Source organism: Equus quagga, chromosome 11 (genome assembly GCF_021613505.1).
Source record: "Equus quagga isolate Etosha38 chromosome 11, UCLA_HA_Equagga_1.0, whole genome shotgun sequence".
Lineage (NCBI taxonomy): Eukaryota > Metazoa > Chordata > Mammalia > Perissodactyla > Equidae > Equus > Equus quagga.
The window spans coordinates 104,590,705-104,615,055 of record NC_060277.1 but is presented as its reverse complement, the minus strand read 5'-3'; the positions used below and the strand labels follow the sequence as shown (position 1 = coordinate 104,615,055).

The following is a 24,351-nucleotide window of genomic DNA, read 5'->3' as shown; positions in this document are numbered from 1 at the left end:
TCTTGACATAAGAAAATTATAGAAATGGAGAACAAGTTAATAGTTGCCATGGGTTAGGAGAAGATGGGGTCAGGAGAGACATGGATGTGACTACAAATGGACAGCATGGAAATGTTCTATGTCTTGGCTGTGTTAATGTCACTGCCCTGGTTGTGATACTGCACTCTGGCTTTTTAAGATATTGCCATTGGGGAAAACTGAGGAAAGTGTACAGATCTCTCTGTGTTATCTTTTACAACTGCATATGAATCTAAAATTATCTCAAAATAAAAAATTCAATTAAAAAAGTTTGCTAAGTATATTTTTCATTCAGAGAAGCTGCTCCCGGGCAGTGGGGCATAATGAGGGTCCACAATGAGCAGTCCAAACAACTTTGCAAAGATAAATTATCCCCGAGAATCATTCAAATATACACTTTATGGTGACAACACAAGTATTCCTTAGAGTCCTCAGGCAAAGTGTTAACTGAACTCTAATTAATGTGTTTTAATAGTAGTTATAATTTAGAGGAGGTTTGTAAAATTTAGGTAAAATGAAGAATGACACAATATTCGTTGGTGGTTTGAATCTTACTTCTTTTCTCCTTTTCTGTATGCAGTGCTCCAGTCAAGACAGAAAGCTTTTAATCTACCCTTTTGCCCAGGGAGAAGCTCCAGGTTGAAACCTCAGGACTTCTATAATTATACTAAGATTTTAAATTAAATTTTTATTTAAGCTTCATTTAATTAACCATTATCATTCAAATGCTTGCAGGCAGGGACATTGTTCATTGTTTTAAGAACAATGGGCCCCAGCCTTGTGGCCAAGTGGTTAAGTTCTCATGATCCACTTTGGTGGCCCAGGGTTTTACCAGTTCAGATCCTGGGCGAGGACATGGCACCACTCATCAGGCCTGCTGAGGTGGTGTCCCACATAGCACAACGAAAAGGACCTACAACTACAATATACAACTATGTATTGGGGGGCTTTGCGAAGAAGAAGAAGAAAAGAAAAAAAAAGAAGATTGGCAATAGTTGTTAGCTTAGGTGCCAAACTTTAAAAAAAAAAAGAACAATGACTGATGCAAAAGTGTTTTTGATGAATGAATTAAAGAATGAATGGATACGGAGTTGCCAGATGGAGTTGATATCAAAATTCACTACTATTCCAGGAAAATTCTCTGAGTCCATTCCTCATTCTCTGTCTATGAGATCTTGTGAATTTCTTCTTCCATAGTCAAAAGCATAAGTAAAAACATGATTTATAGCCTATGTCCTTCCTTTGGCAGATATTTTGTGAACTAACAAACGTTTTGAACAGTCTAATTTTCAAAAAGTTAGGTCTCTCCTTTTTGTTGGTTAAAGCAAAACTGGCTCCCATTTGTATCTGTTCTCTGGAAAAAAATCTTCAATTAATTAGGCTTAGAGGTAAAAAAATCTGAAGTTCTACCTTAATTAAATTTTAAAAACATGCCAGAAAAAACTAAAATGACATTTTAATAGAAATATAAATTAATATTTGATCCAAAGAAGTTAATGTTTGGGCTGTAACGATATAAAATTTAAAAAGTGCATAAAATCTGAAGAATAAGACTATTTATTATGAAATGTTATCTTTAAAAATGTCTGACATATCACAAGCATAATTTCATATATTTGTGCTTTTTAGTCAAAAAGTTATCCTCAATTCACTTGTGATTTTTGTGGTTTGACTTGCTACTATGTACTGTTCTCTAGAACTTTGTCAACATCTTGATAGTTGTCTTGGCCTGGGAATTGAGAATTACGGTGTTTCCATGACAACCTTAAATGAGGTGTTCCTGAAACTAGAAGGAAAATCAACTATAGATGAATCAGGTAAAAAAATGCTTGAAAATTATCATGGAAAAGTATTCATAACGCCTAGTGCAGTATATATTTCAATAAGACACTGTTCCAAAGATGTGATTAGAAAACGTGGGGTTCCATGATTAAGGCCATTCTTAGATAAGCGTATATAAAGATGAAATGCATCCCTGTCGCATTTGTTACCTCTACTGCCAATATTGCCTTTTTATTAAGATGGCCCATTTTCTTCCATTCAAGACTCACTGCCCCTCATCTTAACTTGTTTTCCAAGAGCAATTTCAGACAAAACATTTATTTTAAATCTCTCTTCAAGACTTTGACTATGTCCTCTCACTGCCTGCAGGCTTCCGTGATTTCTAATGAGAAGTCAGCTTTAGATCTTATTGAGGATCTCCTGTGTATGATGAGTTGTTTTTCTCTTGCTGCTTTCAAGATTCTCTTTTTGTCTTTGGCTTTTGACAGTTTGACGATGACGTCTTTAGGTGTTGATCTTACATGCATCCTACTTGGAGATTGTTGAGCTTGTTATATGGGTAATTTAGTGTTTTCCATCAAATTTGGGAAGATTTTAGCCATTATTTCTTCAATACTTTTTCACTCTTTCTCTCTATGCTCTCCTGAAACTCTCATGTATGTGGGAGTGTGTTAGCATGCTTGATAGTGTCTCACATTTCTCTGAGACTTCATTTTTCTTTGTTCTTTTTTCTTTCTGTTTCTTAGACTTAATAGTTCCAATTTATCTTTTGTCATGTTCACTGATTCTTTCTTCCACCAGTTGAAATCTGTTGAGCTTTTACTTTTCAGTGCATTTTTTTTGTTATTGTACTTTTCAACTGCAAATTTTCTATTTGGTTATTTTAACCCGTTTTTATATCTTTAATGATATGCCCTATTTGATGAGACATTATCGTCATACTTGGTGATTTACAAATGTGTTGTTCAATGTACAAACATTGTGGATTTCCTAGATATTATTGTTTTTGACATTAAAATTTTTAGTGTAGTCATGAAACATAACCTATAATTTAAGATCCTTTAAATTTATTGGGACTTGTTGAACCAGCATTTGCTCTGTTTTGGTAAATATTTCTTGTCCATTTGAAAACATTTATATGTATATATGTTCTTACATATAAATGCATATATGTATGTGTGTGTTTATAGAACTATATACATAAACAGTATGTATTTACAGAACTTCAGTTGTCATGTGGAGAGTTGTATAAATGTCAATTTGGTTAAATTGGATGATAGTGTTGTTCATATATTCTATGGCCTAACTGATTTTTTTTTGGCCTACATTTTTCTGTCAATCACAAGTGAGGGATATTAACGTTTCCAACTATAATGCTAGATGGGTGGTGATTTATCATTTTCTCCTTTCAGTTAGGTGAGTTTTTACTCCATATACTATGAATCTCTGTTATTAAGCACACACACATTTAGGATTAGCAGGTCTTCTTGACGAATTGCCTTATGAAAGACCCCTTTTACACCGTGGTAATGGCAGTTATCCTGAAACCCAATCTGTCTGGTAATTAACACAGCTGCTTTAACTTTAATGTGATTCGTGTTTGCCGCTTTAAAAAAATTTTCAATTCTGCTTGCTCCTTTAAATGAAAATGCATTTCTTGTAAATAGCATATAGCTGAATTTTACTTTTTAATACATTTTTACAATGTTTCTTATAAATGATGTGTTTAGTGTGGTTTTAATTTTAATTTTAATGTGGTTATTGTTGTAATTATGTTTAAATCTGCCATTGTGGTTCCATCTGTTCTTTGCTCCCTTGTTTCTTCCTGCCATCTCTTGTTCATTATTAGCAAACCATTTTCTTTCCATATTGCCTTTTTAGCTGTACTTTTTCTATTATTTTTTCATAGTCACCATATAAATTTCAATAGGAATCCTTACTTAATAGTCTATACTCCAACATTATTATACTATTTCACACAAAATGTAAACACCTTCAAATAAATGCACTTCTATTTGTGTCTTTTCTTTTCTATGAGTTTGTTTTCATGTATTTGACTTCCACATATGTTATACATCTTTTTATACTTTATAATTATGTGTGCTTCAAATATATGTATGAGACAGAGAGAGAAACAGAGAGACAGATTTTAATGTTCTATTATATTTACCCATTTATATCCATTTCTGGGACTTTTAACTCTTTCTTTCAGATCTCACCTTTTATCTGGTATAGTCCACCTTTATCCTAAAGGACATCCTTTGGCATTTTTTGTAATCCATGATTGCCAGAGACGAATTATTTCAGGTTTGAACTGTGTGAAAATGTCTTTATTTTGTATTTTTCTTTAATAATTGGAAGATACTTTTGTTTGATATAGAGTTCTATAAAGAATGTAGAATTCTAAGTTGACAGATGTGTGTCTGCTGGCCTTTCAGTATGCAATATAATTCCATTTTTTTTCTAGACTCTATTTATTTTGATATGCAGTTAGCCATTATCCATATCACTATTCTCCTTTATGTAATGTGTCTGTTTTTATCTATTTTTCAGACTTTTGTTTTTCCCTGATTTATAGGAATTTGTAGCTTCATGAGTTTGTGCTTTTTTGTATTACTTGGGATTCTTCAAATTTTTGGATCTGTGGGTTAATATTTTATGTCAATTTTGGAAATTTTTTTCTCTATATTTCTCCCTTCATCTCATTCCCTTTCGTCTCTCTTTCTGGTACTCCAGTTATATGTTTGTTAGACATTTTATATTGACTCACAGATCTCAGATACTCTATTTAGGTTGTTCATCCTTTATTTATCTTTGTGTTAGAAATTGGGTAACATCTATTTACCTGTCTTCATGGTCACAGATACCTTCTTCTTTTGTGTTCAGTCTGTTTTAAGCCCAAGAAATAAACTCCTCATTTCTGATATTGTATTTTTCCATTCTAACATTACCATTTCTTCTTTTTTATAATTTCAGTTTCTCTGTTGAAATTCTCCATATGCTCACTCATATTATCCATCTTTCCCATAACATCTTATAACATATTTATCATAGTTATTTTTAAACCCATGTTTGTTAATTCTAACATGGTCCAAATGTGCGCTGATGACCCATATCAGCGACTGATTTTTTCTTCTCCCATATGAATTACATTTTTCTGCTTCTTCATATGTTTTGTAACTTTTATTGTATGCTTGGCATTGTCATAAAAAAAATCAGTAAAACACTGAAATAAGCAAAGTCCAGAAAATGGCATGATTCTTACTCTGTCAAGCTGCTGACGTGGATGACTGGAATTGATCTAATTTGTGTTGAGCAAGTGTCTAGGATTTTGCACAGCTTTTGTTAGATTTAGTTGATTCTCAGGTACAAATGTTTTCAAGGAAGGATCAGGCCTTTCCCTTCAGCATGACTTAATATTCTAGCACAGGTAAAATTCTAGAGAACTCTCTATTTTATACAACCCCACTGCCAAATTTATCAACAACAGAAGATATCTCCCTGATTTTTCAGCCTGCTACCATTTTTGGTTTATTAGTTTTTTAAGATTTTTGGTTTATTTACTAGTAGGAAGTTAACATGACTCTCCACTCTTGACCATAGCTGACCATGCCATGGGAGATCTCACCACCTCACAACCTTACACCCATACTTTAGCATGTCAATGTGTTGTACCCAGCCAAGGTCCATTCTACCTCAGCATCTCTCTCTACTCACTTATCCAGTGACCGACCTTGGTGGACTTTCTTCACCAAGGAAGGCCCCATGCACCTTGATGATGTCTTGCAAAAGTAAAGACCGTATGTATCTTAGTGTGGATCTCTCTCAGCTTTTCCTTCCTGTCTCAAGCCTTTGGTGTACCATTCCCATGCACTTGAGGAAGTTCTCACGGGAAAGAATTGGTAGACAGTGTAAACTCATTTTGTGAGTTGGGCACGATGTGACTCTAGTCAGTCATGCCACCCCACATGTGACCATAAGAGTTTGTTTAATCTGAGTTTCTTTCTCTTTATTCATGTCTAAAATTGTTCTCTCCTCCTTCTGCCATGCCCATAAAGATGAAAGCAGCCAAAGGCATCATCCCCTCTAGGAAGGGCGCTTCCCTTTATGAAAGTTATTCTTTTTGGCTTTATGCCCTCATCTATCTGATGGATTAAAAATAGCTGTTATTTATTCTTTTGGTAAGAGAGATGACAGTCTCTTGCAACCAATTGGAAGCAAAAGATCCTTGAATTGTTCTTTTAATATACTGTTGACCATTGTCTTATGTAAACTCTTTATTCATAACTGGAATGGAATGTTTTCGTGTCTATGGTGAAGCATGTACATTTATGGGTGTGTGTTTTTTGAGGTTTGATATCAGTCTTATTTTAGCATCATACAATGGACAAGATCCTGAGTGTCTAGAGATTGTAGAGGATATACAAAAGAGTGCAGCCTCACGTGATGTGAATAGATTAGAAACCCTTCCAGTAACAACAATTTACAGTTAACCTCCAATTTGTTGCATGTCATTTGTAGCTTGTTTCTCTAGGTGAACACATAATTGTTTCCTTTACCAAATTTCTGAGTCACACCTAGACGCTATAATGATCTTGCATATTTATCTTAACCTCTTTAACGTATCGTCTGTATCCAAATTGTCTGAGATCACCTTTCTACTCCTTTTGTCCAAGAAATGAATCTTTCATCTATTTTTCTAGTTCAGGGCAGCAGCCAATAACACTGCATGATGCCTCCAGTTATGCAGAAGACACTAACCATGATATCCTTGATAAAACAAACTCCTAAAGTAAGCTCAATAAAGTACCTTTGAAGTGGGATTTTATAAATTGTTTACTTTTTGTTTTGCAGATATTGCTGTTTTGGGAGAAGTACAAGCAGAAAGAGCTGGAGACACAGAAAGGCTTGTTGAGATGGAACAAGTTCTCTCTTCACTTAATGAGTTGAGAACGACACTCGAGGGCATGGCTCTCTGGAGACAGCAAATCTGCACAATTGCAAGGGTTCGCTTGTTAAAGTTAAAGCATGAAAGAAAAGCTCTTTTATCACTGTGAGTATCAGAGTGCCATAGATTTTTTTCAGTCAATGCGTTAAAAAAATAAATCTAAGGTGTAAAAATGAGAGAAAACAAACATAAAATAAAAATAAATTTCTGCATCTACAAAATTGGGTAAAGTATAATACCCAGTCTAGTCAATGGTCCAAGTAGTTACCTATCAGCAGACTAGCAGGTGGAATTTATAACATTTCAGAGTTAATGTTAGCAGAAATGTAATGTAAGTTGGTGTAATATGTTTTCCCATAATATTCCCTCTCTTTCAAATTTTCCACTGTTGTAGGTGACAGAAACCTTGGAATGGGGAACTTTTTTCCCAGTATCCATATGCCGATGCCCTATTGTAGATGCTATATACTTATGCTACTGACTCTTCCCTGGATGTCCTGTCTGAGTATATCCTACTTGCTCTTACCTAGATGTCATGGTTCCCTCCAGCCCTCTTAAGTAATGGTAGCTTACTCACCAAACCTACTGTGTGCTTGATGGGCACTATCCTTGCTCTTAAGAACCATATCTCCTCTCACTAGCTCCCTGCTGTCCACGGTACTTTGGCTGTCAATCAGTGCCTTCTCGATGAATACTTTAAGTAAGCATCAAAGAGATAGGAGGCTTGGCACATAATAGAATCTTAATAAATACTTGCTAAATAAATAAGTAATGAGAATTCATTGAGAATCTTTGATAAGGAGATTACTATGCCTTATGAAAAATCTTTAATGTTAATTTGGCAACAGTGTGTAACAGCATCTGAGAGATGCCAGTCATTTAGCAAGAATTCAGACAGGATGTAATATTGTAAAATTAGAAATGAGGACTGGAAGTTTCACTAAGATATAGTGAAACTACACTAAAAATTTCTGACATTTCAAATCAAGAATACAGTAGAATAAAAATTGAAATTTTGAGCCTGGAGACTAAAGAAATCATACAATCACTAATAGGAATAGGGACTATGTGAAGTGAAGGACTTGACATGAAGAAAATTGAGTATAAAGTGTTGATGAATTAATCAGCCGAAAGGGAGAGCATAACACTGGAATCCCAGGAGAGAGGCAGAATCTGAAAATAGAATTAAAGGACACGTATCCCATGAAATTGTGTGGGATAGCAAATGGCCAGAGAGCAGCAAGAGAAATGAACAAAGGATAAATCTACATTGCATCATCTCTAATTTAGAGGTAGGAACAGGGCAAAATGCTCAAGAAATGAGTCAGAAGGCTTTATGTTTAATTTTCATGATTTCTTGATATTATTAAATTATAACCTGTTCAGACAGTCTTAAAAGGTTAGGAAATGACTGCATTTTCATTGGCACTTTTCTTCTGTGTAGGCTATTGATTCTAGGAGTCGGATTTTGCCCTCTTCTTTTGGAGTATATCGTCATGAAAATATATCAAAACAGTTACACGTGGGAACTTTCTCCTCATTTATACTTCCTTGCTCCTGGACAACAACCCCATGCTCCTCTCTCTCAATTATTAATCATCAATAAAACAGGTAATAATATGATGAATACTCCATTCCAAATACGTTCACTGTTCAGAGCATTACTTAGAAAACATAAACATAAGAGAGAAAAACGAGCTTTTGACTTCAGCATGTGTTAAAAATGATTTATGAGGCTTGGAGATGAAGAATACAAGCCTAAAATGGAGCAAGAATTAGGAAAGTATTTGTCAAGGAGAAATAAATGATCTGGTGGCAGTTTGGAAAATGAAAGAGTTTATACCAACAAACATTTTTACAGCTTGAGACGTAAGCCACTTGCCATACAATTTATTCACTTAGAATGTACAATTCAATGGTTTTTAGTGTATTCACAGAATTGTGTAACCCTCACTACAATTCATTTTAGCATATTTTCATCTCAAAAAGAAATTCCATATTCATTAGTAGTCACCCCCATTCACTCTGCCCCCAGCTCTAAGCAAACACAAATTTACTTTCTGTCTATGGGTTTGCTACTCTGGACATTTAAGATAAGTAGAATCATACAATATATGATCTTTTGTGACTGATTTCTTTGACTTAGCATGATGTTTTTAAGGTTCATCTATGGTGTAGCATGTATCAATATTTCATTTTTTTAATTGTTGAATAATATTCTATTGTACGGATATACCACATTTTATTTATTAGTCATAAGAGGATAGATATTTTGGTTTTTTCCAACAATTGACATTATGAATAATGCTGCGATAGATGTCCACGTACAACTTTTTGTGTGGACATTTTTTCCATTTCTTTGGGACATAAACCTAGGAGTAGCATTGTTGGATCATATGGAGACTGCGTTTAACCTTTTGAGAAACTGTCAAACATTTTTAAAGTGACTGCACCAATTTACTTTTACACTAGCAATTTGTGAGGGTTAAAATTTCTACACATTTTCACCAACACTTGTTATTTTCTGTCTTTTTTATCGTACCCATCCTACTATGTGTCAAGTAGTATATTGTGGTTTAATTTGCATTTTGCTAATGGATAATGATGTTGAGCATCATTTCATGTGCTTACTGACCAGTTGTATAGCTATCTTCTTTGGAGAAATGTCCCCTTTTTTGGCCATTTAAAAAATGGCTTGTATGTCTTTTTTATTGAGTTCTGAGTGTTCTTTACATATTCTAGATAGAAGTCGTCTATCAGGTGCAATAGATTCTCATTATTCACAGATTATGTATTTGCCAACTTGGCTACTCACTAAAATTTATTTGTAACGCCAAAACCAATACTCGTGGCACTTTCGTGGTCATTCACAGACACGTTCAGAAAAGTGAACATTTTGAGTTACCTGAGACACACATTTCCAGCTGAGGTAGAACAAGGCAATACCTTGCCTTCTTGATTCGTTTCTCACACTTCAAACAAATCTCCTCTCTGCAGTCTATTTAGTGCCACATTTTTCACATTTTTGTGCTTTTTGTTGGTGATTTTGCTGCCCCTCAAGTGTAGTGCTGAAGTGCCTTCCAGTGTTCCAAGTTGTCTTCCTGTATCAAGAAATATTTTGAAAATCAATTAATAATCTAGCAGTAGTGAAGTGAGATTTAGCAAATTTGGTGGTTATTTCGTATAAATTATCTGTGTCATTAAATCCTTACTGTTACAGCCATTCATTGCAAGATTCTAGGGAAAAAATTTTGTCCCAAATACCATAGGGTGCCAAAAAAGACTTTTACATAAGCAGTAATGGTAAGCAAACAAACATTACAAAGTAAACTCCATGAGAAGTGGAGAGATTTTTAATTCACAGTAGTGAGCATGTTATCATGTGGAAAAATATCCTGACAGTCCATATTACAGTAAGTATTATGTAATGACGTTTATTATCATTTCACTGCACAACTTGACATTGATTTTCTTAGTTTTGTGATACCTGATATATTTAACTGCAAATTAGGGGCAAGCATTGATGACTTTATACATCCTGTGGAGCATCAGAACATAGCTTTGGAAGTGGATACATTTGGAACTAGAAATGGCACAGATGACCCATCTTATAATGGAGCCATCACTGTGTCTGGTAATGAAAAGGTACGCTGGTCTCTATTTAATAATTTTTCCCAAAGATATGGAAAGTTCATATAATATCAATATACTCAGGTCTCCAATTGATGAAACAAAATGAAAAACAAATACTGCTTTCATTTATTATTTGGTAAATTATATTCATTAGTATGATAAATAATTTGTATATCAGTCATTGTCTACCAACACAAACGGTGTGTATTAGCAAAATAAATTCTATACAATACCCCCTGTCAAGTGCATATTTAAGTCCGAAGAATTCATATTTCCTCCCAAGGCTTTTATAGTACATATATTCTGAAACTTCTATTTTCTTCTTAAACAATACTAACACTTGATTCTAGCCTGAAGCCAGACACCTGGTGTCCTGAAAATCAGATACAGCCTATATGCATGTTTCGTTTTATTTACACAATACTTGTTTTTTGTTTTGATTGTTTGATGACATTTTTAACACATGACTTCTTAATTAAAATATTGAAGTTTGACCTCTTTAAAAAAATAGATCATTGAGAATTTATAATCATACATTTTATATTATAGAATTACAGCTTTTCATTAGCATGCAATACCAAAAGACTGAATTGCTTCCCAGTTCTTATGGATATTGTTAGCAATGCGCTACTTGGAATGGTTAATCCGTCAGCGCATATCCAAACTGACAGAAGTACATTTTGGGAGGTAAGTATAGAAACTTATAGACTCTCCTCCATCAGGAATCTCCCAGATCACTCTTTCAAGTGTTAGAATCTTATTCTTACGAGTAAAGCACTGTATAATAAATTAATATTTGATTCACGCTAGCTCTGTGGCTTTGGAAAATCAGTCCACTTTTCAGAGCTTAAATCTTTTTAATGTAAAATAGAAATGACAAAATATTTTTCAGAGACAATGAAAGTGAAATCCTATGCAGCACTATGACTAGCACAAAAAGAGTGAAAGAAAGAAGGAAAGAACCAAAAAAAGAAAGAAATAGAAACCTTATTATTATTACTTTTAGAAATGCTACAAAAGAAAACAATTTAGGACAGAGTTCAGGCTGGAATTGCAGATTGGTTATGTTAGAATTACTCTAGCTCCTTGTCAGAAATATTAATTCCTTGGGCCTACCCTAGACCTACCAAACCAACTTTTCCATACATTTGGGCAAAAAGCCTTATTCCTTGAAAAAGGCCCAGGTTATTGGAACATGTACAGCCCTTTAAGTTTGAAGACCAGAATACCTATCAGAGTTTGTAATTATTCCTTTCTGATTTTTTCCTAAATATATTTCTCTCTCTTAGAGAGTTCTTGGAGCACAGGGACGATATATTTTTAACACATATTGCCCCCTACCTAGAATAGGTTCTGGCACTTAAGAAGCAGTAAATGAGGGGCCAGCCTCATGGCTGAGTGGTTAAGTTCATGCGCTCTGCTTCAGCAGCCCAGGGTTTCGCTGGTTTGGATCCCGGGCACGGACATGGCACCGCTCATCAGGCCATGCTGAGGCAGCATCCCACATACTACAACTAGAAGGACCCACAACTAAAAATACACAACTGTGGACTGGGGGGCTTTGGGGAGAAAAAGGAAAAAAAAAAAAAAAGAAGCACTAAATGACTTATTTGTTAAATCCTTAAATGAATGTCAGAGGTCAGCAAATTATCTATATCCCACTCAACTCTAGGGATTTATGATAATATAAATGGCTAATAGCCATTTATCCACTGGCATATAAAACGGGCCATGTACCCATCATTATTTTCATATGCTCCAGCAAGAGCTTGAGTTACATTTTTGTTACATACCTCTTTATGTGCTCAGGAAACAAAAATTACTTTCAGTCAGAGTGTGTAAAAAACTTAATCATTAAAGCAAAAAGTTTTAGTCATCCATCAAGTATTAATTAAGAATATATGCTCTGGTTCATTTAATTAACCTCCTATATACCTGTGAAGGTCTTTTCAATTTTCTGGTGTCTGAGGGCAGGATACAACCATTGAGCAAATTGCCTTGGGCTTCCATCCGTAAAAACTCCCTGTTTTAGCTAGACTGAGTCTGACACCAACCAGCTCAGTTGACCCGGTATTTATGTGCCCATATTAACTTTACTATATCCAGCAACTCATTTTATATTCTACTCTAATTTACCTACTCCTTGCTCAAGTAAGAGACTTTTGTAGTTTCAGACCATGCTTCTGTCCTGCCCAAAGTCAATTAATTTACCACTGAGCATTGAACCTACCCAGCACACAGGATGTTCTGGAAAGATTCTGACAATAAGCTTAAATCTCATGTTTCTGTGGTTAGCAAAGGTCTCTCTGATGACCATTCTGGCTCTAATTATGACTTTTTCAGTAATGTGCTTCATCAAACAACTATGTGAATCATGAAAGTAACATGGGGACTGCTTCCAAGACAGTCTGTGAATCTTCTATCCTTAAAGATTGTCACAAACAGGAGCCACAATAAGCATAACTAAGGGCACAGGTTTTCCTTGGCAATTTCACTTCCCCTTAGAGAGCCTCTTCTTTACTTTTGAATCCTCAACTAGTATTTATATGGCTTATGGTATACCTAAAATATAACTTATTATCACTGTGCGCAAAAAACATCTGATATGATTTTTGAGTCAAGCTATCACATATGAAATAATTGAAGGTCATTTAGGAAATTGAATATTTCAACTGTGAATTATCATTATTTATTATTTAGCATCAGAATAAATTTTAGAGTCACTAGGTAAGAAAACGAAAAATCTTATTCTTATTACTTTCCAACTTTGTAATATTAGTAATTCATTCAACTTCTTTGAATCACTTTCTTTTTTTCTTTTTTGCTGGGAAAGATTTGCCTTGCACTAACATCTGTTGCCAACATTCCTCTTTTTTTCTTTCCTCTGCAAAGCCCCAGTACGTAGTTGTATGTTCTAGTTGTAAATCCTTCTAGTTCTTCTGTGAGCCACCGCCACAACACGGCTGCTGACAGACGAGTGGTGTGATTCCATGCCTGGGAACCAAACCTGGGCTGCCAGAGCAGAGCACACCAAACTTTAACCGCTAGAACATCAGGGCTGGCTCTGAATCACTTTTCTTATCCGTAAATTTGAATATAAAGCCAAAAGTCAAGCTTCAAAACCGGATGGATAATGAAAGAGTTTGGGAACCTCAAAGGGGACCTAAGGCAGGATTATATATAATTGGTTGTATATTTTTAAAAATGTATTCCAGAAAATGAATTTTGAATTTCTTCATTCAGCTCATCCTGTTCTTTGCATTTTCAGGACGACCAGGTTAATCCACTTGAATTCCTGGGACATACCATTTTCTGGTTGGTTTTGTCATCCTGTTGTGCTCCTTATATTGCCATGAGCAGCATTGATGATTATAAGGTAACAATGAGTAGCTGAAACTCTTGTTAGTTTGTATAATTAGAAGCTGAAGGTAATATAATTACAGGATTTTTCATGAAGCTATTTATACATGTTTAATCGAGCAGCCAATTCAGATGTAAATCCTAAGTTATAAAAATAAAAGGAAGTTTTATAAATGGAAATATAAATGTCTAGATAAATAAAATACATTACTGATAGAGAATAATTCTAAAATTTATATGGATACAGAAGAACCCAGAATAGTCAAGATAACTTTGAAAAAGAAAAACAAAGTGGGAAAGAGGCACTCACAACTAGAATATACAACTATGCACTGGGGGGCTTTGGGGAGAAGAAGAGGAAAGAAAAAAAAGATTGGCAACAGATGTTAGCTCAGGTGCCAATCTTTAAAACAAAAAGAATGAGTTGTATTAATTAAGGATAATCATATAGATACCTGAAATGGAACAGACATTTCAGATATAAACCCACATAGACATCATCAGGTGGTTTTCAATATAACTGCTGGAGAATTCAAATGGGGCAAGGTCCGACTTTTCAGCAAATTGTACTGAAACAACTTGATATTGTTATGAAAAAAAATGTTCTCAACACTCACCTCACAGCATACACAAAATTATTTTGAAATGAATCATAGATCTCGTGGCAGACAAATATTTCTTAGATGGGACAGAGGAAGCATATATTATAAAACAAAATGATAACTTGAAGTTAAAATCTTTTGTTCTTTGTAAAACACCAGTAAGAAAATAAAGAACTACGGGCTGGGAGAAGAGTATTCACGATATTTATATATCTAACAAAAGATTTGTATCAGGAAGATAGGAACTCTTATACCTCACTTATAGAAGATAGCCTAATTTTAAAGATGGGCAAAATATTTGAACAGATACTTCACCAAAGAAAACGTACAGATGGAAAATACTCCTATGAAAAGATGGTTGATGTCATGAGTAATCCAGAAAACAACCCCACTGAGATACCTTTACACACAGCAAATAAAATGAATAATGTTAAAATGACTGACAATACCAAGAGTTTGTGAGGATGTGGAGAAACTAGAACTCTAATGCATTGCTGGTGGGAATGTAAATTGTACAATCACTTTGCAAAACAATTTGACTCTTTCTATAAGGTTAAAATTACATGTAGTCTATGACTCAGCAATTCCTCTCCTGAGTGTTTACCTAAGAGAAAAGGAAACATCTTCTCATATACGGACTTGTGCATTAGTGTTCTCAGCACCTCTATTCATAATAGCCAACAACCTGAAACAACCCAAATGTCCATCAAGCTGTGAATTAATAAGCAAATTCTACTACAGCATGTAATGGCATACTACTCAGCAATACAAAAGGAACAATTAATAAAAATGCATCACATGGATGAGCTTCAGACCATTACACTGAGGGAATGAAGACAGGCACAAAAGAGTAAATACTGAATGCTTTAATTTATAGGAAATGCTCAGAAAGCTAGAACTAATCCATAATGACACAAAGCAGACCTATGGTTTCTTGTAACCAGCGATAAAGGCTATTGACTGCAAAGAAGCATGGGAAATTTTGGGGGGTGATGGAAATGTTCTATAGCTTGATTATGATTGTGATACAGCAATATATGCATTTGTTGAATTCATGCAACTGTATACTTAATATCAGTACTTTTTATTGTTTGAAAATTATATTTCAAAAAAGTTAATTGAAAATTCCAATGTTTGACAATCTATAAATTTTCATTCACAGACACTCTTTCATTAATCCAAATGAATCTTTAATGTATCTACAAGTTATTGGAGCACCTTGTTAAAATGAAGATTCTGATTCAATAGTTCTGAAGTGGCGACAAATTTTGAGTGGTAATCATAGGGTGTGAATTGATATGACTAGTCAATGCAGGTCAACTTGCGTTAGCTTTACTTATAAATTTTGATAGACTATCCTTTAAGGGCTCCATTTTTGTAACTTTATTACTCAAAATCCATGAAACCTTGCCTAAGCATTTCTGTTTACTCAGTACCATCTTCATCTGTGTCACTTCTTTCCTGTCCAAAGTAATTCTGTTGCCCAAGGGAAAACAGTACCATCCATATAATGTTCTCTTTCTAGCGTGGAACCTCCAGGAATCTTGGAAAATGCCATTTACCGACCTGAGCTAACTGTCAGTCATTCTGGCAATAACATAGCCCAAACTTAAAAACTTCTCCCCTAGGAGACATGAGCGCGTTCTATCTTTGGCCCATGGGATGCCGCAATTTCACTATGTTTCTCCTAACACTTTGGCCACTGTCTCTCTGTCTGTCTCCTTTGGAGTTTCTTATTCCTCAATATCATCTCTAAATTTTGAGAAATTCTCAGGTCTCAACCCTTGGCTCTCTTTTTGTGTTAGATGTCATTCTCTCGTAGGCAAGCTCACCTAACCCTAAGGCTTGAAATCCCCTCTATCTATTGGTCATTCACAGGTTTGACTGTACCCCAGATCTCTAATTTCACCTCCCATACTCATCCAAACTCCCTTCTCAGTGTTTTCACTGGTGGCATCACAGATTCTCAAACTTCATGTTTCCAAAACTGAGTTTATAGTATTCCTAAATGTGTTTCCCCTTTCATATTTTCTGTCTCCATAAGTTGCAGGACTATGTACTTAATTATCCTGTCGTTAACCTAAAACCATCCTTCAATCCTCTCATAGCTTCACTCACATATCGAGTCAATCACCAAATCCTTGCCAGTTGTACTATCTGAATGGACCTATGTTGGGATACTTTGATATGAATCCTTAGGTCAAATTACGTCTCAGACATGAGCATCATTTAGCTAATCAGAGGCCATCCGCAAACTAATTTAAGTATGTTTTAAAAGAAAAAATACATTCAAAATTATTAGAATGGTTTAACGTATGATTTGTGCCCAAAACCATATCACTTGATAAGTCGTTTTAAAATATGTAATTTAGTATGTTTAAGCAAAGAATGACAAGGAATATAAAATATGTGTATATTTATGGATGTGTTTATATTTATGTACATATACATAAATATTTGGATGGGTAATAAGTATTTGAACATATATTTCAGTAAAACTACCCTCACACATCATTTATTTAGATTAAAAGCATAAAGCAATTTTATGTATATGCAGAGAGAGAGAAAGAGGAGGAGAGAGCGCTTCATATTGAGTCAAAGTGGAATCACTCTGATGGGGAGTTAGCTGATTAGATACTGTTGACCATTAACAAATAGACAGCCAGTAATTTCTCCAGCCAAAATGGGTTTATTTGAGATCAGCAAAGACTTGCAATTCCCCATCTGCAACCATGGCAAGTCTCAAGCAAGTCCCTAGCAGTGAAGGGAGGAAAAACTCTTTCACATAGGGGAAGAGGAAGTTGGGATGGGTATTGTAAACAAAGAGTCCATTGGAGGAGACTGGGAGTTGGAAGTGTAGTGGTTTTTCATTGGTTGAGTTGTGACAGCCTCTCATTAGCTGACCTTCTTGCTGGTCAAGAAGAGGAAATCTCTCTTCTTCCTGTTGGGCTCTGCTATCAAGGTAGGGATGAGAGCTCCCCTTTCTGGCCTCTTGACTCCATTTTAATGAGGTTTCTGTTTATTAATTTGCACAATAGATAAACTCTCCCACCCCACCCCCATAAATCATTAATCACTGTTTTGTTTACTGCAGTATTATCGCTTTGATTTTTTTGAAGTCTTCTTTCACATATTTCTACCAGGTGTGTGATGAACAGCAGTGTCATTAATTAAATCAGCAAACTGATCATCTATGATTGTATCTATCCATATCCCTTGGTCCAGATTAACATTTGCAGCCATGATGCAGAATTATTAGAAATGAAGATTTTGTTTATTTTCTTATATAATTCACATTTTCTTAAATCTCAAATTGAAATATCACTTTGTATCTTTGTTGTTTCCCAATCAGAGCAAAGCTTGGTCCCAGCTACGGATTTCGGGGCTCTTCCCTTCTGCTTACTGGTTTGGACAGGCGCTGGTGGATGTTCCAATGTACTGCTTGTTCTTCCTTTTTATGTATTTAATGGACTATGCCTTAAACCTCCAAGAGACTATATTTAAATTTGTAAATCGGATTATACAAGTAAGTGACAATATTCATAGAACAAATATCATTGCATGATTTAATTAGAAAACTTGAAGAGGCAAACTGTTTTCATTGATATTCACATTTTCATGAATCAAACAGCTATAAAACCCTGTGCTATAACAATGTTTTGGATCCTAAATGTTATCCTAGATTGCATTTATCTTTAACTAAACTTAGCATTCCTGGTGATTTCAGATCCCGTGTGCTGTTGGTTATGCCACGTCTCTTATCTTCTTGACATATGTGATTTCATTCATTTTCCGCAAGGGGAGAAAAAATAGTGGCATTTGGTCTTTTTGCTTCTATATTGTAAGTATGTTTCTTGTGACCATTTATTTTGTATATTCGATATACAATTCTGACCTAACATTTTAAAATTTACCCTTTGTAGAATGATAAATTAATATTGCACTCTAAAATATTTTGTTTTCCTCATGTACAGATCCTTTTCAAAATCTGCATCTTTTTCTCTTCCTATTTCTACCCTAGTCTTTCTTCAAAAGTAGCCAAATTGTTTCTAAAACTATAAAATATTTACTAGAGGGAAACCTGGAAACCATCTACGTCTTCCTTTTACTGTAAAAGAAATAAGCCCAAAGACCTCCATGAAGTTATACAAGATTACAAATACTGTCACTAGCATAGTTAAAACTAGAAACTACTTCTTCAGACTCTCTCCTCAGAATTAATTCCGTAAAGCAACACTTATTTTATCTAAATTAGGAGAGAAAATACATGTGATTTATGAATATCTATTCTAATTTCCCATCATTTCAGGATGCCAAAAAATAATTGATTCAACAAACATTTGTTGGCTTCCAACAATGTGTCACCAGCTAAGATTGATAAAGGAGAAAAAATAGACAGTTTCAACCCTGGAAGGACTCTCAGAGGGTAAACAGATAAGTAAGCAGGCACCTATTAAAACAAAGTGAAAAGGAAAAGATTGTGGAGATATCATCCATCTTTAAAAGTCTATTGTACAACTGGGGCTGGCCCCGTGGCCAAGTGGTTAAGTTCACGCACTCTGCTGCAGGCGGCCCAGTGTTTCGTTGGTTAGAATCCTGGGCGCGGACGTGGCACTGTTCATCAAACCACGCTGAGGCAGCGTCCCACATGCCACAACAAGAAGGACCCACAACGAAGAATATACAACTATGTACCGGGGGGCTTTGGGGAGAAAAAGGAAAAAAATAAAATCTTTAAAAAAAAAAGTCTATTGTACAACTGAGTAATAAAGAGGTCTATGAAAACCAGAGAAAAGAGAGATTTGTTCATGAAAATGAGAGCAGAGATTTCCTTTAGGAAGTGAAACCTGAAGAAGAGTAAGATTTCGACAGCTAGAGAAGAAGAATGATGCAAATAGAAAATAATGGGTAAACAGAAACCCAGAGGGAAGAAAGTCCAGACTTAGGAACTGATAATAATCTGGCATGGATATGGATGAAAAACAAGATACAGCCTGGGCTTGGTCCTACTTATGGTGAAAATAATGGTTGACACCATGGCTAACCTTCAAGATGTGCTCAAGAATTTATTCTCCAGGCTGTAGGAAGCCACGGGCACTCATGGTTCAGAAAAGAAATATTATCAGAGGTACAGTTTTAGGAAGAATATTCTGAAAGCTATAAAAGTGATGGTTTCTAATACAGACAAATTAGAAATGCAAAAACTTTTAGGACGTCATTGCAATGATTTAGAAGAAAAGTCTGAGAGTTTGAGGTGTGCCAATAACTTACTCTTATCCCTGAATTTTGTGTTTTAGTACTTCTCCTTAAGCCACTCCAGATTGTTAAATGCTTATATTTATCAATTGGTAAAGTTAACAAAAGTATACTTTTGTTGCTGCTTTTATTTTATTCCTATTAGATATCAATTTCAATTTTTCCCTATGATTATTGCATATCTATTATTCTGAATTTTACCTCCAAAAGCAATTTACACCACCTTTTTTCTTTCCTTTAATTAAAATATTCTATATATCAGATCCTAGATTTATCCAGTAATGTCTCATTCCTGATACTCCACGTCAAAGGAATTTGGCTAAGTCACTAGAAGAAAATGTCAATGGAGATATGCTGATTTCAACTTGGTTTTGAGTTGGAGTTGGAATTAGGAAAATATCCAAGATGAACCTTCTCAATTTGGAACACATATTGAAATGTGGAGTGGTTAACATACATATTTGTATTTTCCTCAGATCACCGTCTTCTCTGTGGCTGGATTACTGTTGGATAACTATGGACATGTTGCACTGTATAGCATCACCTTTTTAATACCACAAGCCACATTAATCGGCTGTGTGTTCTTATCTTTTCACGTAAGTGATGCCACCATCTGTCCCAGTGTCCTGGACCTCATGACCAATTGTGAAAGCTTTACTTAGGGCTGGGGATCTACAACATGTTGAATATGCATGACATCTGAAGATTTCTACTTCATGGATTCCAACTGAAATTCTCCCAGATGGGACAATGTGTTCCAGCTGAACTGTAATAGAGAACTTGGCCCCGGTTAATATGTGGGAAGGAAGGGTCATGGGTAGTGAGAAATAGAGCAGCCTTTAACTCATTCTAGGCCTTACTCCGTCCTGGGCATGCTCAACTTTAGAAGGAGGGAAATGCAATGTCCCTAATCTTTGGGATTTCAAGGTTCTAGAGAAGCACTCAGTATGAATAAAATCCCTTTTTTCTAGCTGCCTGATACCTATACTTCCGCAAAAGGAAGGATGGTACAGTCCATGAGAGAAGAGGTATCTTTGGGGAAGGGAAAGAAAGAAGGGGCCCAATGAAAGGGCCACGGGGCACAGGAAGGTGTGTGAAGCTCTGTGTGATAAGGACAAACTCTGCCCCTCTCTCACTATTTGGGGAGGCTAGCACAGATCCCCAAGATTCTCTTACCAGATGAGGAATAATTGCTAAATTCTATTGCTTCAAATAAAAGCACAGTGACTCATAGACCTTGGGAGGAAGGCAGCCCGTCATATACATTTTGGTATACACACTTACCTGGTTTGTTAATGCCCTCGAGTTCCCTGTGTACAGCAGAGCTGAGGTCAGCTTAGTCTTTTTGCACCCATCCTTTCAGCTTCTGGTGCTATATCAAACAATATTCCACTGCTCTTCACAGGGTTTTCATGGCCAATTTTTTCAGAAGTGGGTGGCCAGGTCCTTCTTCCTACTCTGTCTTAGTCTGGAACCTCTGATGAAACCTGTCCACCATGGGTGACCCTGCTAGTATTTGAAATACCGATGGCATAGCTTTCAGCTTCACAGAAACACACAGCTGCCAGGTGACAGATGGGTGATGTGGTTCCCTGCCCAGGAATCGAACCCAGGCCATAGAAGTGAGAGTGCCAAATCTTAACCGCTGGACCACCAGGGCTGGCTACTGACCTGATACTCATGAAATTGGTGAAGTGGGCAGATATGTTGGTAAAGCTGTTCAATGGCCCAATTCGCATTCATATGGATAAAAATTCACAAAGCAAAAAAACTTCCTATTTAACATTGTCTTTCCTTTTGCAGCTTTTTGTGCTTTCTTTCTTTAGTGAAGAACCAAGAGGTGTAGAGCCCTTTCTGGTATTCCTAATTGTAAGAACGTACTCTTCTTTAAAAATTATTGTGTTTTTGCCGTACTAAACCATTTTAATTCCTGTACACATGGTGAAACTTTTTATTAAGGCGGATCTATAGATATCTGTAGCCCATGCAAATAAAATATTTGTAAAATATGGAAGAAATCATTTTATAAATATCTACTGACCAGATAATATGCTTCCCCAATTTTAAGAACACTGTACAACTATTAAAGGAAATGACATAAAGTAATGGTATCACATAATCATATTTGTTGCCAATGTTGCTATAAACAAGATTGAAATGAATTTGATAGTTTCATAATTTGACAAATAGATGATTAGAACTTTGTAATGATTTTGCCAAATATATCTTTTGTAGAAGTCCAATTATTCCTAATTCACTTCTGATGTCAAAAAATTTTCTTTCAGTGTTTCTAAGTGTGCATCTCTTTCTTTATTCCTAGCCTTTCCTTCATTTTATCATCTTTCTTCTCATTCTTCGATGCCTGGAATGGAAGTTTGGAAAGAAAACAATGAGAGAGGATCCCTTCTTTAGGTTGGGAGAAATCAAATTGGATTCTTTTATTTCAGGGATCAATATTTTAAAATATTTTTTAATGTGTAAACAAATCCATTGACAAAGAGGTGCCACATGCTAGGATAGACTAGGGTAGGAACCACGTGTGAATATAAATAATAGACATCTACATACCTAAATCAAAGAAGTTTGTAACCTACTGGACGAAACAGACATGAAATATTGAATACTGCAGTGGAACACTGGCTAGTTCAGTTTACATAGCAGTTTGAATAGATTGGCAGTTGAAGGCATGCTGATGATCCCGGAAGGGAGACTAGAATGATCAATAAACCAAAGATAGCAATAACTGTGCTCTTTTCCTGTGGTAGAGGGAAGCCTAACTGATGGATCATAGACTGTTCAGTTATTAATGGGACTTAAAAGCTGGGACATTTTTTGCACCGTGCAAGGACACAACCATAAGAATCGTATTCCCTCTGTGTCTCTCACACTACATCAGTTTCATCCTTAACTGTTACAAATAGTTGGATGGGAGACTTTCAAGATGAAAGTAGACCTTTAAGAAATTTTCTAAGATCAGTATTGGAGATTAGATTGAGAGAAGAGAGAGTAGAATGAGATATATTCCAGGTCTGAAGCACCAGACTTAGAAAGGAAGAGAAAGAGTGAATCTGACGCGCTCCAAAGAAATGCCCAGGCTTAATAAGAAATCAAGCTTCTAACTTGTATTTTCTGAAACCAACCTGATTTCAAATATTCTGGCCTCTTCTCTCCACGTTGGTGTCAAAGCTAGGGTTCCCAGAAAAATTACTTTGTTAAGCTATGATATAAAAATTCTTTGTCAGATAACAGATACTAAGTTATCCGTTGATATCAACCAAACTAATTTTTCTATAGATGAGTAGAATGAAAGATGTGTAAGAAGCAATGGTCACTAAACATAGTAGTATCCTTGACAGGAGCAAGGAGGTTGGGAAAGGAGGAGATGGGAGATGATGATAATTTATTAGTTCCCCAATCTACTCAAGTATAAGATTCAAAGAACGCAGTATTTTTGATTCAGGAATGAAAACCCAAAACCAATTATTAATGGATGGTTTTGACTCTAGAATTTCTCCAAGAAGTAGCAAAGTGCATCAAAATCCAGAAGAGCCAGAAGGGGAGGATGAAGATGTTCAGATGGAAAGAGAGAGAACAGCAAATGCTTTGACTTCCACAAACTTTGACGAGGTAAAACACAAAGTAGTTATTTCATTAAACACCACAAATATTTGTCAGTTAAAGTGGCTGGTCTACAAGTCTAATTCGCAAATGATTTTGAGTTTCTTTAATCCAAACACATGAGGATCACTACTTTATTTCCGTAGATAGTCATCATTTTTCACATCTAAATGAGCAGATTAAAAGTCATGTTAACTCACTTTGTCTTTCTTAAGCAAAAAAAAAAAAAAAAAAGTGGAGTGCAATTGAAATTGCAAAAGCCAGGAAAGAACTTGTGAATTTTAGAAACAGCACTGCTTCTTGGAGAAAGTGTACTCTACAAAATTCAGGGCAAAGGCCCGGCCACAGCAGGCAGTTGTGTCCTTTGAGGATGATTCAATGATGCTCTGAGTCTCCATGCTCCTGCTCTGAAAGACAGTCAGGCTGCATAAAATAATGTGCTCCTGAACAACTGCCTTTGTAGGAGAGGAAAATGACGGTCTCTTCTGTCCAAAAATAAGCGCCAGGATGGGAGAAAGGCCAATAAGCCTGTCACTTGGTAGAAGGTCTTCTTTGATGCATGGCTTGTGCTGTGAGGGGCCAACCCAGAGGGAGGATACAGCTTTTTCAAAATTAAGGAAGAGAATTAAGGTCTGACACGATTTACTTGTCATTTGCAGAAACCAGTCATTCTTGCCAGCTGTCTACGTAAGGAGTATGCAGGGAAGAGGAAACGCTGCTTTTCCAAGAGCAAGAAGAAAATAGCCACAAAAAATGTCTCTTTCTGTGTTAGAAAAGGTTGGACACCATGGCTCTTCCACTGTTGGCTCAGGGCCTCCTCAGAGCTTTATGGGTCTTGACAAGAACCATACAGCTCTGAACACCACCTCTTGGTTCACACACAGACTCATCAGCAGGATGACCTTGACAGCTTCTTTTACATGTCTCATTTGTAAATGAAATTAATTAACTCTCCCCGTGGATAGGGACATAGTCACATCTACATGGGAACTATAAGAGCTCTATTAAAATGCACCATTGAAACCACAACATTTCTATTCAATGAACACGACTGATTTCCTAATGTTCATTATTTTTCACAAGGGGGCTAACTGGGGATGTGCCAGCACATTCTGAAGGCTTGAGCAACAGATG

At 35.7% G+C, this 24,351-nt stretch overlaps 1 protein-coding gene across 4 annotated transcripts in view; it reads left to right on the top strand.

The window, feature by feature from the left end:
* ABCA8 (ATP binding cassette subfamily A member 8) overlaps positions 1–24,351 on the top strand; it is a 67,032-nt gene that overhangs the window by 34,187 nt on the left and 8,494 nt on the right. For 3 of the 4 annotated variants that reach the window (XR_006890663.1, XR_006890664.1, XM_046676180.1), the window contains exons 18-30: positions 1,716–1,835; positions 6,655–6,853; positions 8,193–8,359; positions 10,260–10,393; positions 10,931–11,068; positions 13,650–13,757; positions 17,696–17,869; positions 18,071–18,184; positions 20,076–20,195; positions 21,403–21,468; positions 21,920–22,011; positions 23,106–23,226; positions 23,877–23,994. Coding sequence is in view for 2 of the 4 variants with exons in the window: in XM_046676180.1 (XP_046532136.1) it covers positions 1,716–1,835; positions 6,655–6,853; positions 8,193–8,359; positions 10,260–10,393; positions 10,931–11,068; positions 13,650–13,757; positions 17,696–17,869; positions 18,071–18,184; positions 20,076–20,195; positions 21,403–21,468; positions 21,920–22,011; positions 23,106–23,226; positions 23,877–23,994 (1,671 nt within the window). In the remaining 2 variants the exon portion in view is untranslated. The remainder of the gene's footprint in view (positions 1–1,715; positions 1,836–6,654; positions 6,854–8,192; positions 8,360–10,259; positions 10,394–10,930; positions 11,069–13,649; positions 13,758–17,695; positions 17,870–18,070; positions 18,185–20,075; positions 20,196–21,402; positions 21,469–21,919; positions 22,012–23,105; positions 23,227–23,876; positions 23,995–24,351) is intronic. The other variant, XM_046676181.1, reaches the window with a different exon arrangement.